This window comes from Typopeltis vanoorti, chromosome 14 (assembly GCF_054136105.1).
Source record: "Typopeltis vanoorti isolate ZY-2024b chromosome 14, IOZ_Tvanoo_1.0, whole genome shotgun sequence".
NCBI lineage: Eukaryota > Metazoa > Arthropoda > Arachnida > Uropygi > Thelyphonidae > Typopeltis > Typopeltis vanoorti.
This window is the reverse complement of record NC_143562.1, coordinates 34,070,407-34,086,776: the sequence shown is the minus strand read 5'-3', so window position 1 is coordinate 34,086,776 and position 16,370 is coordinate 34,070,407. Positions and strand designations below refer to the sequence as shown.

General features: G+C 34.5%; 1 protein-coding gene across 1 annotated transcript in view; it reads left to right on the top strand.

Annotated features, from left to right (window-relative positions):
* Positions 1–13,508, top strand: part of jagn (jagunal) — a 29,965-nt gene extending 16,457 nt beyond the window's left edge. The window contains exon 2 of the mRNA XM_090403765.1: positions 11,358–13,508. Coding sequence (XP_090259891.1) covers positions 11,358–11,841 — 484 coding nt within the window. The 3' untranslated portion in view covers positions 11,842–13,508. The remainder of the gene's footprint in view (positions 1–11,357) is intronic.
* Positions 13,509–16,370: the final 2,862 nt, after the last annotated feature.

The following is a 16,370-nucleotide window of genomic DNA, read 5'->3' as shown; positions in this document are numbered from 1 at the left end:
ATTATTATTACACTCCTGCTGTGAAAAGGTTCTAAACTTATAGAATATTTCATACTTTGGGATAAGAGTTAGATAATTCAGGAATCCTGACCGAAAGATCAAATATATTGAGTTTCAGGTATGTATTGAACATAGCAGTTTCATGCCATCAAATCATCTGTTGCCTATAAAAGATATTCATGACCATTCATATCACATGGCAATTGAACCTACACTGTGCAGTTTGGAAAGTAGAAATGCTATCTTCTTAGCCAAGCAGATTGACAAAAACTAGTATAACTTCTTGGAGGCAGTACTACCTCCATATGATTGCACTCACTTGTTGGCATTTCTCCTCTCCAACATGCATCTGGTAAGTTTTCAACAAGTTGTGTGTCATATAATCCTGCCATTACTTTTGTTACCTACCTCAAACACTCCTGTGCTTTATCTTTCCAAAATCTGTATGACGAAATCTGCACACAGCAGTTTTAATGTAGTTCTGAACTTTGAGCTCTGCCAATGGTTAGTATCTCCAGTCTGCAGGCCATGTATTTGAATCCTGTTGTGGCATTGATGTTTGTAACTGTCTTTAGGTATTATATGATTTTTCATCACTTGGCGTAAGGCTGTTGCCCTTATTGGATGACTGATTATCTGGGAAATGCTCTTTCTAGCAGTTACATCAAGTCACTTGAGAAAGTTTCCTGGATTATCAGGTCCCTCATAGTATTAATGTACTATGGGTTTAGAACCTTTCATGAGGCAGTGTGATTAAAAAAAAAAAAAAAAAAAAAAATTTAGATGAAAAATCCTCCTGTTACACCTCTCCTCAATACATAGCCAATTTGTATTTTGCAAAATCCACCCGGCGTCTGTACTACTATCTTTTCTGATAACTGCCATTGAAGAGAAATACAAAACATTTGTATTACTTGTGAAGAGTGCTTCTAAATAGGTAGTATTTAAACACATTTTGGGATGCTTCCAGTTCCATTTGTATGTTGTGAGGATTATTAATGTTTGTCCTTTGGTTGGAAAAATGTAAATTTAAATCCTGTCTAAAATATGAGCTTTTATAAAGCTTGCATTCCAAATAGGAACCATATCAGACACAATTTGAAAAGCTTTCAATCACAATGCTAAATTTAATTAAGTCTTTTTGACTGATATAAGTCAACTAGCACCTTAGAGGAAGCAGAGCTTTACTACTGCAAAATAAATCAGCCAGAGAATGCACACAAAGATGCAGTATACATATACTGGCCCCTCAGTTGTTTTAGTTGCCTTTGTTGTAATCCAACCAGTACCAATACCTTCCTTTTGAAACACTTTCAGTAAACAGCACTATTAATTCCTTAGCACCTTTCTTTAAATTTATTATTATGAGAATTGCATTTAATTTTTTCTTCTTGATAACATTTTTTATCTCTGCAAAAAGTTTCAAACATATTCCATGTTAGTATCACAGTTTATCATTTTGAGACTCCCAGGTAGTATGGGAGTTCTCCCTCTGCCATCTAAACAGCTCATCATACCTTGCCTTAAATATATTCCCATTCTCTTCAGACATCACAGTCTAATACAGCGTATTCCAATTTCACCACTCTATGCAAAAAAAATCTGCTTCTCACTCCTTTACTCTTACCTTCCTTATACAGCTTCCTGGGATGACCTCTTATTCTCTGACCCCCTCATCTCCCACCTTCTATGCAAAACCTCTTCATTGTTAATCTGATAAGAATCTCTTACCAACTATACATCTTGTATATCTCCTCCTCTCCACAAGAATATAAATAGCATCTCAACTTTTCTTCATATTCAGCATTCCAGAGATATCAGAAACTACTGTAGTCAATTACTTCTGGACTTTTTCCAATATCTCTTCATCCTCTTTGAAAAATAATGACTAAATCTGTGCACAGTAGTCCATATGTGGCCTAATGAAGACTTTATACAATTGAATCATAATCTACTCAAGGAGATTATGATTTCATTGTACGCTACTTGCAAAAAAGTCAACAGACACCCCCACGAGCAAGGTGGATCATGCCATTTAATGCGTCACAGGTTTGTAGCCAGTCTAAATTGGAGGAATATGATGCTCCCAAGTCAGTGCAGCTGTGTCTGGGTGTGAAATGACTGCGAGAAGGGAACTGATGGAGTTTGGAAGAGGCATTGTGATAGGATGCTATCATTGCAGGCCTATCTGTTCGGCAAATTGTTGACAAATTGGCCATCCCAGGTCAACAATCAGTGATACCATACTGAGATGAAATCACAGAGAGTTAACTGCAAGTGGCTACTCACAATGGACAACCCACCACACTCACTGAACATTACTGTCTTCTTCTTCTTCAACCTTTTGGTTCTGTCCACTATTGGACGAAGGTCTTCCCCATGATTTTTCAGACCACTCGGTTTTCTGCCTCTCCCATCCATCTCACTCCTGCCATTTGTTTCAGTTCATCCCCCCACCTTCTTCTCGGTCTTCCTCTTTGTCTTGCATTGCTTTGTCATCCATTGGTCTCCACTCTGTTGTTTTTCTAGTCCATCTCCCATCACTGCATCTGGCAATATGGCCAGCCATCTCCACTTAGCCTGTTTAATGTATTTTTACAATATCCATGACACCTGTTTGATATCTTATCCAGGTATTTGTCTTCCTATCTCTTAATGTTATTTTTAGCATACTTCTCTCCATGTGATGTTGTGTTGTTCACAGTTTTTTGTTTAGGACTTCTGTTAAAGTCCATGTTTCTCCTCTGTATGTTAGGACAAGAAGTATGCACTGGTCGAAAGCTTTCCTTTTTAGACTCATAGGGATGTCACTTCTGAATATGTCTCTCATTTTTCCATAAGCCATCCATCCAAGGTGAATTTCGTTCAATCTCTTGTTTGGCAATCCTCAAAGGATAACAATTGGCCCAAATATACATATGAAGTAACTTGTTCTCTTTCATGGTTTTCAACTTTGACAGTTCTATGGGTTATGTATTTATTCATCATTATTTTTGTTTTTTTCTCTATTTATTTTTAATCCAATTACTTTGGAGGCTTCATTTAGCTGATTTAGCCTTTCTTCCAGATCTTCAAGATTATCTGCGATTAGGACAATATCTGCAAATTTCAGATGACGCAGCCTTTCTCCATTTATGTTTATTCCTTTTGTTTCCCAATCAAGGCTTCTAAAGACTTCCTCTAGTGCAGCTGTAAATGTTACTGTAGGGTGCTACAAAGGATAATATATAAAAATCACCATTCATTGGCTGATGTGTTGAATGTGGAGTTCCGGGCATTGATTGGAACATGAATCTGCACAAAAACATTCAGAACTGAGGCTCACAACATGTGTTTTGATGGTAGGACCACAATATGCAAGCCCCCACGTTACCCAAGCCAACGAGCAGTGTCAACTTCGGTGGTGCAATGAGCATGTACATTGGGATGTTGTAGCTTGGAAAGCTGTGTTATGGAGTGACGAATCATGCTACACCCTCTACTGAGCAGATGGATGGGTGCAGGTGTGGCAGATGCCTGGTGAACATTTCTTACCAGTGTGTGTGTAACCCCAATTTGAAATTCAAATGTGGCAGTGTGATGGTATGGTCCTGCTTTTCCTGGTTTGACCTCGGACCTCTGTGGTGCCATGAACATTAAACTCCAAGAGGTATCTGAACATTCTGGACAATGCAATGCTTTCTACTGTGGAGTATGAGGACAGATTGAGAGAATGTAAGTTGCAAAGCCTCATTAATAGTGGGAAGAGAGGGGAGGGGGGAGATGTGATTGAGAAATATAACCTAGTCAGGGGTGTTATCAGGTTGACATGAAAGAGATTTTTCATGGAATGAGAGGGAGGTAGAACAAGAGGCCATCGCTGGAGTATAAGGAGGGTGTGAGCAGAGGAGTGAGGAGCAGGTTCTTTGCATGGAGAGTGGTCTGTGAATGCATTGCCTGAGTGTGTTGTGAATGTAGACACATTGAATCAAGTTAAGGCACGGTTGGATGAGCATTCTGTGCAATAGTGTATTGTTAGATCTTGAATGAAGAGTTTTTTTTTTTAATACTTCATTCAGGATTTAAAAAGTTCAAATCAACAAAGATATATTTGTACATAGGTAAAGATGCAGATTGTTCAAGGATTTATAAATGAATACCTTTAATGTAAAATTACTCTATAGAAAAATAATAAGTGTAATCTGTTTTGTAAAGTTTAACAATGAAAGAAATATTCTATGAAAATTATTCGTTACGATGTAAGAATAAGAGTTCAAAGTTCACTGGCGAAACTTTCGGATAAATATTTGACCTGCAGCAATCGAGAATGCACGGGGTGCGGCGCTCGCTCTTAATTCCTGGAAGATGCTTCAAAGGAGATTGTCTCGTGTGCAAAAAGATTGGTATCGGGGAGAAAACGTGATGCAGTGAGAGGGGTGCCAAAGGAGGAAAATAAAAGGAGTCTGCTCCCCTTTCTTGAGGCTTTTTTCTTCTCGCCTCTTCTTGGGTTCCGGAGTCTTCTGCTGCTCGGCATCGACACCCGTGGTTCCAGGGTCCTGGCTTGAGACATCTTCGGAGATGAGTAGCTAAATATGACCTTCAAAATGGCATGTCAGACAGAGACAAAGCGGCGAAGGAGTGGGCCAAGCATGGACACATGGTCGGCCTTCCGTAGAGTTCTGTACCCGATGATCACTATGAACAACCACGTGTATCAAAATTAAGCTGAGCTGATTCTAGTCCACTTCGGAGGAAGAGACCTAATAATATGTTCCAAGTCAAGCCATGTGACACAATCGTCTAGACAAAGAACATGCATTTCGTAAGAATAGTTGAAGAATAAGTGACGGACCTGATGAATTTCCTGAGAGTTTGTAATGTACAACCTTTAATGTTTCTTTTGTTGAGAAAGGGAAGAAATGTTATGAATTAGTAAGCAGGAACATTCTATTATAGAACTCTTAGTAATTATTTAGTAGCAGTGTCTTAGCTCCATGAACATATTAATGAGTGACATAGATGAATTATGTTATGCATGTCATGATATTTATTATATCATGACATGCATAACATAGAATTTATGTTATGCATGTTAATAGAATAATTATTCTATTAACATGCATAACATGTTAATAGAATAACTACTTTGGAGGAACTTATAGATCGGTGTATTGATGAGAGCTAAGAATTATTCTAGTAATAATTCATGATAAGATTCAATAGTATCGAATTTGTTGCCATGATTAGCTTTATAACCTAGAATGCCATTAATTTAGCTGAGTGTATAATTTGGATATGTATTCTAAGATTTCAATAAACGTATTTTAACCTGACTTGTGATCTGAAATTGAATCCAATGCACCACTCATTTTAATCAGAACTTGAGTGGGATAGAATAACGTAAATGAGACCACGAATGCAAACGAAAAGTAGCATAAGTGATTTAGGTAATTTGATATTAAGCGTATTTGATAGATTGATCAGTTTTGTATATTTTCTGGGAGTTGTTGCTTGGTTAAGAGTTCTTCTAACCTAAAGGTATTAGCTGGCACAGCTAAAACAAATAAATTTGCGAGTACCTAATTGAGGAGTAACTCCTGATAGTCGTTACAAAGGATTTGGCTCTGACCTGAGACAAACCCTTTATTTAATTAATTAATACACGTGATCAATCATAGGGTCGGTCAAATGTGTAGATAGGTCTTCTACCACAAGTAGCGAAGAACGATCAAGTTAGTCTCGCATTTTAGAGTGAACAAGACATATAGGCAAAAGCAATATCTTATATATTAAGAATAATAAATTAATGTAAATAAAAGATACGAAATGTCATAATTAAAAGAAACAGGTATAACAGTATCTCCCACGATGAGGCTCTGACTCCATGGAGGTCAGATGATAATAATAATCCGGATACCAAAAAAAAGTGTTCAGGTTTTCAAAAGTACTTAAAAGTTTTGCTCTGGAACTAATACCCATTATTTTGTCTCTTGACTCACACACACACACACACCTGAAAGTGTGGCAAGTGCAGAAACAGTGAATACATTTAAGGCACAGTATGATAAATTGTTTAAGAGGAGATATCCTATGTTGAGTGTCTGGACTCCATGAAAGTCTGGTAATAATCATCAGTTGGCATATCAACATGGAAGTAAGGCTATTCATTCCTTTTCAGAAATAAGTTCACTGTCATTGCCTTCACCTTTGGCCTCTTGAAAATAATAGAAGAGTTGTCAAGTTTTTTTCACTTGGTTACTGAAGAAAATTATACTTGTCAAGAAATTATATTCTTGTTTAATACTTTTACCTGAGTATAAGTAAACAGTTTCTTGGCAAGTATTTACTTAGTAACCAAGTGAATAAAATTTCTACATCATTCTCTTATCCAGTGTATTTCAATAATAAGGCAATACACTTTTTTATGACTTATATTATGGGAAGTATGACTTCTGTATTAATATCAACCTTGGTGTCAACTTTCAGCTGTCATATGAAGGCTCTCTGTGTAAAGACTTCAAAAGCCATTGCTTAGCTCTATCCTCTAAATCAACAGGAACAGTAAGCCGAACACCAGAATCAAATTACTTATCTACAAACTGATGATTCATCCTATACTCACTTACGCTTCTCCAGCTTGGAGCCATACCACTGATACTAATATTCTCAAGTTATAACATGTGCAAAATAAATGTCTACGAATGATTCTAAATGCCCCATGGTTTGTAAGAAATGTGCAACTCCATCGGGATACAGATGTCCCCTATATTTACACCTTCCTGCAGACTATAGCAACAAAGTTCTTTTCAAAAGCATCTGTACACCCGCAAATTGGTTTAACTAGCTGCAACTTACGACACAACAGACTACTTCAAACATAAAAGACCAAAAGCCATCTTAAACTCCAGTTCTGATGTCTAATCTTCAAGCCCACTCAGTGCAAGCAATTGGCTCATAAATTTTTTCCACTCACTGTTTCCCTATCAGATAGTGTGGAGTATGAAAAGCATTTTGCTTCACCCTTTATGTTAGAAATGTTAATTGTTAACCTTGGTGTCTCTGCCTCCCACTGATAAACCTCAATAAAGATCGAAACCAGTCTTGGTAGTCACTTTGCTTTAATGCTTTATGCATCCAAAAGGAAGTGTGCTAAGGCAGTTGATGTGAGGTCATCAATTTCTATATATACAAATAGTCTAGTTGTGAAGATTCTTCATGCATAAACTTTGCTTGCTTACACTTAGGTAAAAGGATTAAACAAGAATATAATTTCTTGGCAAGTACAATTTCATGGAGGAAGTCATCAGCAGTCAGCTGTGCACCATCTGGTGACCCACCAGTTAACCAGTATAAATCTTTCCCCTCCAAATCCATCTCCTAGCCTACACAGTCGAGCTCTCTCTCTGCATGAGTCATGAAGACTACTTTTGCATTCTTCCTTTATGTATCCAAGACATCATTGGATGTAGTATTAAAGGCTACTTATGGTTTATCTGCACACACCATAGCTGGATGGTCAGTTTTCTTTCTTGGTTCACTTTATGGTGGATGGTTTCCTTCTCTCTCTCTCTCATAAATTTATAATCTGAGGCATTTTGCTCATATTTATTTAGTATCATTTTTAAGCTATGAATTTCCTTGTGTAAGATTCTCATATATCTAAATCTTAGTATATTTTCTATAACTTTCTGTCTGAGTAGGATAAGTGGTTCCACCTAACCACAGTGATCTTGCTCAGTATCTGATGTGCACATCAGATGCTGAGTAGGATCATTGTAGCCACTAGATGTAAATTGGTATATAAAATTTTACTCTTATGTAATCATATGCAATTTGTGCATGGAAAGTTATATTGTCTAGATAAGTAATTATCATACAGGAACTCAAATTCATTGGTTCATTGCATCTGCTATATCTTTACCTTTTGAGTACATATTTCCATAATTAAAATCTCTCATTAGCATTATCCCTTTTCTTGCTTGCCCAACCAATTTACCTACACATTTATCATGTTCTATTCCCAGGCATATAATGACGTTCTTTTTAGATATCTTGTCCTCTTCATCTCAACTTTATACCAAACAGCCTCACAGTTATCTTGTGCCTTTGACATTTTTTAAATATGAATCCTGCCTAAAAGGATATAAACATATAGTACATTAGTGCTGTGGGTGGACTTTGGGGTTAGGTAATCTGGAAACAGAAATGGCCACAGATTGAACCAGATGGGAAAGATTTGTACATAGGGGACTCAACCATCATATGACAGATGAGAAAGAAGAATCTGGAAACTGCACATTATCTGACCACATAATGTACAGTATGTTTTCATGTGTAGAGGCTTAACAGTGTTTACAGATTGTAAACAGTATGTTTACAATCTTTTTGATAGGGAGCCACCACATAAAATAGTGGGGTTGGAATCCATAGCTTGCAGAGCAGAGATTTTTGACAGCTCGAGCATTATTCTTCTATTATCATTAATTAATATGTAGTACCCCACTTCCTAATTTCTTCCTTTCTATCCTCTCAGAAGCTGTATCATTCCATTTCTTTTCCTTTGTATGCTATATTATCCTCAGGTAATTTTTCCATATGCTGTCAATCTTTGAGTAAAGTGCATCAATCAGTACTACAGCGTCATCTCCCTTGTTTCTGATACTTCTGAAATTAAACATCAATCCATCTGACAAATAGCAGATTAATTTGGTAGAAAATTATTGGTAAGAAACTACAATAATATCCCAGTCATATGACACATTAGGTTCCAGACCACCATCGTATATCGAATTTCATGGTATAGCGAATCACTGCTTTTTCTTCCTCTGCCCCTCACTTGTAGATGCATTTAATGGTTTAATAATGTTTTTAAACAGTCGTGTATAAATGATGTAAATAAAGTGTATGCCAGATGCACAAACGAAAAATTTTCACAAATTAAAAAGTTATTCTGAATATCTTGGCTTAAGGGAACATGCCAACCAGTCTGGTCATAATGATACACCATCATCGCTAAATTTACTCATTTTAATCTTAGTAGGTATCTATTGTAATAGATTTGTGTCTTCTTCTTTTTACTGGAGACGACAGCATCCATACTTTGAATTTTATCTGTCATTATTTGCAACAATAAAATAAGAGTTACGAACAGTTTATAATGCACAGTGAAACACCAAAACACAGACAGATGTAGCAAGCAATGATGTTATAAATAGACTGAGTTCACAAATACTGCATATTGGTATGAATCATGGCAGTATCACATTGCTCGCTAAAACCATTATATGAGCGAATGTAGTATCATATAGATGGGCATTGGTTATAATTAGAAGTGTTGAATGAGCAGATCTTCATAAAGTAAAGCATTGTAATGCAGAGTTTTAATGTAGTAATAATGGCAAGTTAAATAGTAATAATGTAATATATATATATATATATATATATATATATATATATAGTATTATCATTATATTCTGTACATCTCTTGCAGGTACATATCAAGAATTTGTGATTATGAATCCATTGAAGACCCCTAAGCAACATTTTTATCATTGTATTCAAAGCATGTTGTTATGTTAGATTAAAATTGTATTTAATTTGATTTCCTGAATAATTTTCCTGGAATGCTTAATTGATTAAGGTGGCAAATACCTACTGTATGTTACATCATGCTTGTTACCATGTGGTACCTGCTGATAAGGTAGCTCATAGTTCAAGAAAAGTATCATTAGGATTGAATAAGACTTTGTTTGTTTCTATATGTGTGAATCCACTCATGAAAGGCTGTAGTGTACTCATATTATTATTGCAGTAGGTGGACTGAGGGTTAGATATTCGATTGGAAAAGAACTGGGTTTGATTCTCGTCATGACAAGGGGAATCCTTAAATGGGCTTTTTCAATTGAAGGTGAGTTAGCCGATCTCACACGGTGGCAGCAGGGTTTTTTCTCCCGTAAACTTGGGGTTTTCATCGTGCATACAGACAAATCGGCCTTCAGAACACACGCAATTTACAGACAAAAAATACTGTTGTTGGTGATGGGCGATAGACGCTGTTGATGATAGTAGTGTTGAAGAATTAAGTAGTAGTGGAGAGGATGAGATGTATTTAGCGAAGTAGAGTAGTGTGCACTCCCACGATGAGTCCTTGGACCCTCCCTGGAGGTGTCACGTAATAATAATATTGAAACTGACTGTTCTTAAGACTAAATATGGAACCTCTTCAAGTCACCAGTAAGGAGTGGGATCACAGTGGGAAATTTATTTCCTACCAAAAAGACATTAAAATCCATGCCTGAGAGATTCAAACCCATAACTTGTTGGATAGCAGATATGCTAACCACTTGGTCAGTCAGGCTGACAAAGTCAATACCGCCATGAATACATAAATTAATAGGAAAGGAAGAAATATAGATAAGTGTTCACTTTACTTGATATATCTCTCTTGATGTTCTTTGAGAAAGGATATGAATTGGGTGAGTTGGGCATCTCTATATCATATTAACTGATTAATATTCATGTTGGTTTAAACTTATTCAGAAGTCATTGTCTTTTTATGTATTTTTGACACCGTTCGAGTAGGAAGGATTTAAATAATTTGATATACTGTATCAGATATGATTTACTTACAGGGATGCACAATACATAGTTGTTGGGAATATTACCATTATACACCAGACCTCTCACTAGGTGTTTATTGTCCATTACAATTCTGTGAGGAAGATAGGGCTCTTTAGATCATTGAAAATGAGCATTGTAACCTTGCTCCTGTTAATATCACCAAATTATAGTTTTTAGCATAGCAAAGTTCAAAATATTGGAATGTTCAAAATGAAATTTTTTTTGTGTGTAACGAAAGTTTACTGTTTTTTCATTTGTGTATGGCTGCTGATGGTATTCAGCTTATGGATAGCCTATATGTATATGAGAAAAATTTTTGATTTCATTTAATGTGTTAAAATTGAGTGACAGATACTGGTTTGGAAATGATCGGATATCAATTTAAATAAATTTTTAAATTTAAGAATTTAAGACTTTCATTTTTGGCCCTTAAATTGTTTATTTCATTGTGTGTGTGTGTGTAAATTTAAATAATATATATTTATAACCATTTGGTGTCATCATTGTGAGAAAAATGATTGTTGCAAAAGTTTTTTAGGACTTTGTTTTTGTAAAAACCTGATATTGGTGGAATGCAGTTTCTCTTTATTAATGAGCACTAATTCATTGGGGGAGTTAATTTAAGATATAATTTTTGCTTATAACTTTTTGATTATTTTTCTCTCATTTATAATTTGCTGATTTTTTGTGTTGCTCAAAAGGTTATGTGATGATTTTGGATTTAATTGATAATTTTTTTTTTTTCTTCTTTCCTCTAGTGCCCTAAACAAAGCCCGTCTGAGGTTTTGCATTTTTATGCACTTTCTACTCTTTCTCCTGATGTGTGCCAAAGTATTAGAGGATGTCTTGGATCGCCTCGATATTTTTATTTTGGAGTTAGAAGAGTTGTATATACCAAAGCCTTTAATATGGGAATGGCTATGGCTGCTAAGTGTGCTCTTTGCTTTTGTAGGTCTTACAGCTGTGCGCCGTAATCGTCTGTCTTCCATGAAAACATATGCAATAGGCACCTTTCTTTTTGCATTATGTCCTGTGATTGGAGGGGGTGTATATTTTTTCAATGATATTTGGGAATATATGGAAACAAGAGACAGTACAAATTTAGAATCCTGGCAAGGGTATCCTATAGCAGTTTTGTGGTACTTGTTCTTCACAGTTGCATTTCAGGTACATATGTTTTCTCTGTATTTTTCAATAAAGTTGATAAGATTGTGGAGAGTCAAATCTAAAAAGGATAACTAGTTTGATGGGTTAAAAAAAAAATAAAAAAATAAAAAATCATTAATACACACACACTCAAAAAAAAATTTTTTTTTTTTTCGAAAAAAATGGGATGGAGGAAGTGCATCAGCAGAGATAAAACAGCTTCTTCTTGCAATTAGCATCTTAGTAATGCAGGATTTTATATACGTATAGAAATGTATAATTCCAAAATATTGTAACGGAAAAACAGTAATTAACTATTTTTGAACCAAATAGTTTTAGTACCATAAGTCACATGTGAATTGTTGACTAATATTTATTTGATAAGCAGTTTCTAGTTAAAATACAGTTGGGGACAGGACAAACATTTGAAACCTGTTTGACACTTCAGCAGAAGCAGAACTTATGGGATCATATAATTGATAATAAATGTATATTTATCCATTTTTAACAGAATGCTCAGATACATTATATAAGCCTGTTAATTATACAAATGCTTCCGGAAAATGCTTACAAATATTTTTAATGTAATTTGGAGAGTTTCAGGTTTTGTAATAATGAATCAGAACGTTTATTTATATTGGTAAGAAATGTTAGTGAGGATTTAAAGGAACTAATGTTTTAACTTCTCATGAGAGAAGAAAGTTAAAGCAACAACAATGATTTTGCTTGTCTCATAATACTCGTGAATCAGTTTTGATTGTCATAACTAGACATTATGTTTGGAAAATGTCAGGTGCTGACTGGCTTAGTAATGTAATCACATTGTGAGGCAATTTCAGGTTTTTTTGATCTGAACGAGCTTTTCTATCTTTGATACTAAGAGATGAAGGCGACAGCTTTTTGTTTGTTGCCTGTGAATGTATGTGTGTTGAGATTCTGTGTACCAAGTAGTATTCCTTATCCCTCTCATTTAAACATTAGCAAGGTTTTAATATTTGAATGAAGGCTGCTGTTTCTCTACATTTATCTTGCAAACCTTTCATGGCAGAATTATTCAAAGTTATATAAAAAAAAAAAAGTTTTTTCCAAGAATAAATTTATTATGTTCAATACAATGAAGAATTTACTTCCATTTAATAGTTGCAGAAAAAAAGAATTACAGCATTAAAAAAAAAAAAATTACCTTGCGGAATACCAAACTTGGAGAACTCATTATTTTGAATCTAAATTGTATGCTATTCGTTTTTTTTTTTTTTTTTAAACTAAATTGCTTTGTAGCCTAAATTTTCATTGTGATATGTTGTGAATATTTCCTTATGATAATTTTTCACTTTTTGAAATTTTTTGACTTAACATTATAGGACTGTACCTCCTTCCTCAGTTGGTATTTTAATGAGTGCAACAGGATTGTTAAAGTGTTTATATTACTGAAAGACTGTTCACATTTTATGTATTACTGCTTTTTTTGAAACTGCTAGTTAAGGTCAATGCTTTCAGAGTAGTAGTGGCATCAGAGGTGACCGATGCTGCTTCCAAGCACTGCCAGCATCATGAATCAATATTTTACTTTCTGTAAAAATCTTGATCTTGTGATTTTTATGTTAATATACTGACCATTTTAAATGTTCTAACCTTTCCCACCAACTGAAGTTGTTAAAGTTGTACTACTCTCTGTGAAAGTATGCACTTTAGTTTTTCAATTGTTGTGGATATATTGAAAATCTGATGTAGAAGACTGGGTATAATAAAAGTTATACACAAAATTTTGCTTAATTTTTCTTTTTCCCCTTTTCATATAATATTTAAACAGTACTGCATATGGAGAGAAAAAAAAATCAGAATTTTTCTAAGTGTTGTAAATGACAAAAACATGATTTAATCCAAGGTCATTTTTCATAAGGAAGGAGGAGTGTTTCAAATAAACTGCAGTAGAGAAAATTATAAAATTAAAATTTAATGTAAATGTTAGACTCCTTAGAAAATACTGCATTTAATTACTTTTTGTAGTTACTTATGGGAATGATTTTATTTAACCTGAGCCATGGAGACTCTTTCAGGTTATGTGGTATTAGAAAACTAATATTTTGTATTTTAAATGTTTCTTGGAACATGTATAACATCTAGGTTGTAGAGCACATTATGATAAGATGATTTTAAGTACAATAATTTGTCTATTTAAGTCTTGTCAAGAAATTAGAAATCTGAATATAACATTATTAATTTATATTCCCCTCCTACAACTTTATTTTTTCCGAATATGTCATGGTAGGGTCAGTAATTTCTTAGTTTTTTCTGCTTCATACTTGAGCAATATCACTAAGATAACCGAAATAAATTATTAAGAGGGGAGGCCACATACTGCCCTTACCAGCTGTCATACCTGTCCTTGAATTTATTTGTACTACTTGCACACACATCCATTAGCAATCCCTTGGATTACCATTAAATAAATAATAATATTTAATGCTAGTCAACACAGATTTTGCAATGAGAATCAATCAATTTTTGTCAGAAGATCAGATTTTACCAGGATTCTTTGTTATAATAATACAAACATAAGCTTGCTAAGTATTGTTCAGTGACAAAAAAAAAAAAAAAATCCTGATAATTATATTTTGTAAAATGAATATCTAACCAGAATTCAAGTACTTGTATATTTCACTATGCTTACTGTTAAGAAGGGGAAAAAAAATAAATGAATAAAATGCCCATGAACTTTTACATGTTTCTTCGTAGAGAAAGCTAGTTTTCCATTTTTCATGCTATCATTGCTCCATTATGATGTCTTGGTGGAACAGTGTATACTAATCACAATGCAAATAGATGTTCACGAACAGAACAGATAACTATCATAAAAAAAGTAATTACTTATGATCATGAAATTTTTGTCCAGGTTTTGTAGCTATCTATATTATGAACTCATTCATTGGGATGTAAGTGAATATTTAATAGAGAAAATTCAGTGCTATATGAAACCATGAGATTCAGTAGAGCAATGACAGTCAGATAATACAAATATCCTGGTGTATGTGTGATATTAAAAATAAATAAATCATTGAACTTCCTTTATTCCCAAAGAGGAACAAATGGAGCTTCATTAGACCTAACCTTTTGAAGATGGACATTCACTTTTTCACCTTCTGCCTTCATTGATAGTGACCCTGAGCGATTATTCAATCAAGATGTTCAGAGAAAGAGATTACAGTAAACAAGTGTCACCATCTCATGACTGTTATCCCTAATGTTTGTGTGTGTATACAGTAAGACCCCAGTTAATGTACTCAGGATACATTCTTAGAATTTAGAGCACTACATGGGGACATACCCGATATTAGGGTTCAGCTGCTGGTATCAATTGTAAATTGTTAAAATTTCCAGACAGTTATTAGTATTCCTTTCTTTTAGTGTTACACGGTGATCAGCATTCATTTTTGAAATTATGGATTCTACAACCGTGTTAAAATAACTCTTTTTATTATCCTAACGTTTCGATCTTCATATCAAGATCATCATCTGGAGCATACATAAATATACAAGACAAGCTGCGTTACATTTCAAACTGTAAGCTAGAGAAACAATGATTTGATCACATGCTACTCACTAGCATGACCTCTAGTGGAAAAAAAAAAAAAAATTACATCAAGCTAATTTAATTTTTTGATTACATGAATAAACATTCTTGCTTACAGATGGTTTTCCTTCCAGTAACAGTGATGTCCTATTTCTGTTATTACAATTGTTAGTTTTGATTTAAAAACCAAAAAATTATTTATAAATTATAACACGAATAAACTTTCTTATAGATTTTTTTTCCCTTAACAGATGTCCTATTTTTCAGTATTAAAGTTATTTTAGATTTAGGATCCTGGATTTTCCAGTCTTTTATAGTTGTTCTTAGAGAGGAAGGATTCGTGGAAGAACATGTTCAATATGTATGGGATTTTTAGCCCATCATTGTTTAGATTGGGGTGGTTGATAATGATCTCACAAGCTTCCTTAAATTTGTGTTCATACCATGTTTTGGTGTGATGTAGACAACTAATGCTTTTCCAGTCAATTCTATGTAAGGTGTTCAGAGCATGATCAGAAAGGCTAGCTCACCATAATTATTATATTTGATGTGTTATGTTCTTTTTTGTCTGATCGGAACTGTGCATCCTGTTTCTCCTATGTATGGTAAGTTACAGGTGCAGTAAATACAGTATACTCCAGGGTGGACAAGCGGAGGGAGCAGGTCTTTGGATGAGTTGGGTAAGCTTTTTAATTTTGCAGGAGGTTTAAAGGTGGCTTTGAGGTTGTATTTTTGTAGTACTCTGTTTATTTTGTCTGATGTCCCTTTAATGTAGGGAATGGTTATAGTTTTACTGTAGTCTGGTTTGTCTTTGTTTTATATTGAGGTCTTGTAGAGAATTTTGTTAATAGTGTTTTGGCTGTATCTATTTTTTTGAAAAGTATTACTGATCACTTTAAATTCGTTTTTCAGTGCCTGTTCACTGGAACAGATCTTCAGAGCCCTGTTTTTTAGGGTATTGATGACACCTAGTTTTTGTGTTGGGTGGTGGTAGTAGGAGTTTATGTGTATATATTGTTAGTATGTGTCGGTTTCCGGTAAACAGTGAAGGAAA